The 2,833-nt window shown below is 55.6% G+C and overlaps 1 protein-coding gene across 2 annotated transcripts in view; it reads left to right on the top strand.

The window, feature by feature from the left end:
• The window catches only part of CLCN5 (chloride channel, voltage-sensitive 5), a 13,246-nt gene that overhangs the window by 8,311 nt on the left and 2,102 nt on the right, over positions 1-2,833 (top strand). For both annotated transcript variants that reach the window (XM_010179823.1, XM_010179824.1), the window contains 2 exons: positions 409-595; positions 2,509-2,830. In XM_010179823.1, coding sequence (XP_010178125.1) covers positions 409-595; positions 2,509-2,830 — 509 coding nt within the window. The remainder of the gene's footprint in view (positions 1-408; positions 596-2,508; positions 2,831-2,833) is intronic.

Genomic DNA, 2,833 nt, shown 5'->3' with positions numbered 1-2,833 from the left:
GGGAGCTGAGCATCTCCCCCTGCCCCAGTCCTCCAGGGGTCCATGCAGAAAGGTGACCCCACCACGAGGGTTTGGACATTGTTGTTGCTGTGAGGTGGTTGCTGACACTCAAGGGCAATCATTGAGCCTGTGAGAAAGATGCACAGGGTGTGAGGAAGCTGTGAGAGATGTGGAAAGGAAAGGGGGGAGATTCCCTGGCTTCAGTGCTTTGGGGGTCCTGGAGGAGCTGAAGTGCAGAGCTGAGACTTCCCAGCAGCGGCCGTGCTGGGTTTGCCATTTCCAAATGCCCTCACTTTCACGGCAGAGCTTGAATCTCTTGGTCAAGGCATCGTTCCTGAATTTACCCTCAGCGTTGCCCCTCAGCTGGGCCCGTTTGGGCTTTGTGACCTGGTCTCCATGTTCCCGCAGGTGCCCTCGGGTCTGTTCATCCCCAGCATGGCGGTGGGCGCCATCGCGGGCCGCCTGCTCGGTGTGGCGATGGAGCAGCTGGCCTTCTACCACCACGACTGGGCCATCTTCAGCGGCTGGTGCAGCCAGGGCGCCGACTGCATCACGCCCGGCCTCTACGCCATGGTGGGGGCCGCAGCCTGTCTGGGTAAGGGGGCGGCTGTGGGAGCCCAGGCTGCCTTTGGGTCCTGGTTGGTGGTGTGAGGGTGGGCGGTGGTGAAATGCTGTGGCTCTTGCAGTCCGTGGAAGCCGGCTGCATCTTGAGCAGGACACGCAGTGGTGGGATGTGCAGTGTGCTCCTCAGCCCGTTTGCATTCAGGCATCGACCTCTGGTTGGACACGATAGGTTTAATGGGGAGTTTGCTGAATAAGAGACTGGCCAGGGCCTTGGTATTTTCCTGCGGGGTTTTAATTCATTTTGCTTCCTGTTCTGGCCCCAAATCCCATGAGGTAACTCCTGTAACTCTGCTTTTTGGTAACGCTGCTTCTGCTTGGCTGGATGTGAGGAATTGAGTGCACGTGACTGGACTTTGCTTTCCCTGTGATTCCCAGTCATCTCCTCCACGGAGTAACGTGTGTAACTCTTGAGGGACCACTTCACTCCAGGAGAAACCCTCATTGCAGCAGCAATTAAAGCTACCAAAACCCATCTTCGGCCTTTTTAAAGGGGATACACCTTCTTGTTTGCACGTAATCGATGAAAAATGAGTGCAGTTCTGCTCCGTTAACAGTTCTGTTTAGCACAGGACAGTACTGAAGGGTGTGTGCCCCTTCAGGAGATGGTTATTGGAGCAAAACTCCTCTAAAATATTTGGGATTTGAATCTGAAAAGGCATAATTAAAATATGCCAATGCAAAATGCTGCTATAAAAGAGTGATGTCAGTATTCAAAACGATTCATCTGATTTCTCTCACTGTTTTAGTGTTGAAAAGTGGAATGAGCAGTAGCCAAATTGGCTGAGAGCTGGCAAACTTGAAAGGGTGAGGTGTCTGGAGCCCGTGTTTTTGGGGGAATTAATGCTAAATGACACTGGCCTGTCAGAGCTCACACTTCATGAATCCGCCTATGGAGGTGTCTGTAAGGCCCTTCTGTGGCTTGGCCAGGCTGTTTTGGAGCCAGCAATTAACAGGGGAGGAAGTTAATTGTTATCTAAGGCTGCTTTGGGGTTCAGGGAAATGCCCCCCACAAACCCACAGCAAACCCTTGTACACAGCCCCATCCTCTGCGGGGATGGGGGGTCTCAGTGTGCCCCTGTGTGGCCTCCCCTGCGCAGCGAAGGTGACGCAGGAGTCCAGCAGCACAACCTCTTGTGGGTACAGGACCTCCTCTGCGTTTCACAGAATCCCAGAACGTCAGGGACTGGAAGGGACCTCCAAAGCTCATCCAGTCCAATCCCCCTGCCGGAGCAGGAACACCCAGATGAGGTTACACAGGAAGGCGTCCAGGCGGGTTTTGAATGTCTGCAGAGAAGGAGACTCCACAACCTCTCTGGGCAGCCTGGGCCAGGGCTCTGTCACCCTCACTGAGAAGAAGTTTCTTCTCCAATTGAAGTGGAACCTCCTGTGTTCCAGTTTGTGCCCATTACCCCTTGTCCTATCATTGTTTGTCACCGAGAAGAGCCTGGCTCCATCCTCGTGACACTCACCCTTTAAATATTTATAACCATGAATGAGGTCTCCCCTCAGTCTCCTCTTCTGCAAACTAAAGAGCCCCAGCTCCCTCAGCCGCTCCTCATAAGGGAGATGCTCCACTCCCTTGATCATCTTTGTAGCCCTACGCTGGACTCTCTCCAGCAGTTCCTGTCCTTCTTGAACTGAGGAGCCCAGAACTGGACACAATATTCCAGATGCGGTCTCACCAGGGCAGAGTAGAGGGGGAGGAGAACCTCTCTGCCCTACAACCACCCCTCCTGATACACCCCAGGATGGCATTGGCCTTCTTGGCCACAAGGGCACAGTGGTGGCTCATGGGCATCCTACTGGCCACCAGGACCCCCAGGTCCTGCCTGGAGACCCCCAAAATCTCCTGTTCACGCGGCTCTCCCCATGTTCTCCCCGCAGGCGGCGTGACCCGCATGACGGTGTCGCTGGTGGTCATCATGTTCGAGCTGACGGGGGGCCTGGAGTACATCGTTCCTCTGATGGCCGCCGCTATGACCAGCAAGTGGGTGGCCGACGCCATCGGGCGGGAGGGCATCTACGACGCCCACATCCGCCTCAACGGGTACCCCTTCCTGGAGGCCAAGGAGGAGTTCTCGCACAAGACGCTCGCCATGGACGTCATGAGGCCGCGGAGGAGTGACCCCCCGCTGACCGTCATCACGCAGGACAGCATGACCGTGGAGGACGTTGAGGCCGTGGTCAATGAGACCACGTACAGCGGCTA

Source organism: Mesitornis unicolor, unplaced genomic scaffold (assembly GCF_000695765.1).
Source record: "Mesitornis unicolor isolate BGI_N332 unplaced genomic scaffold, ASM69576v1 scaffold39262, whole genome shotgun sequence".
Taxonomy (NCBI): domain Eukaryota; kingdom Metazoa; phylum Chordata; class Aves; order Mesitornithiformes; family Mesitornithidae; genus Mesitornis; species Mesitornis unicolor.
Note: the sequence above shows the minus strand (reverse complement) of the source record. Positions and strands in the feature narration are given on the sequence as shown.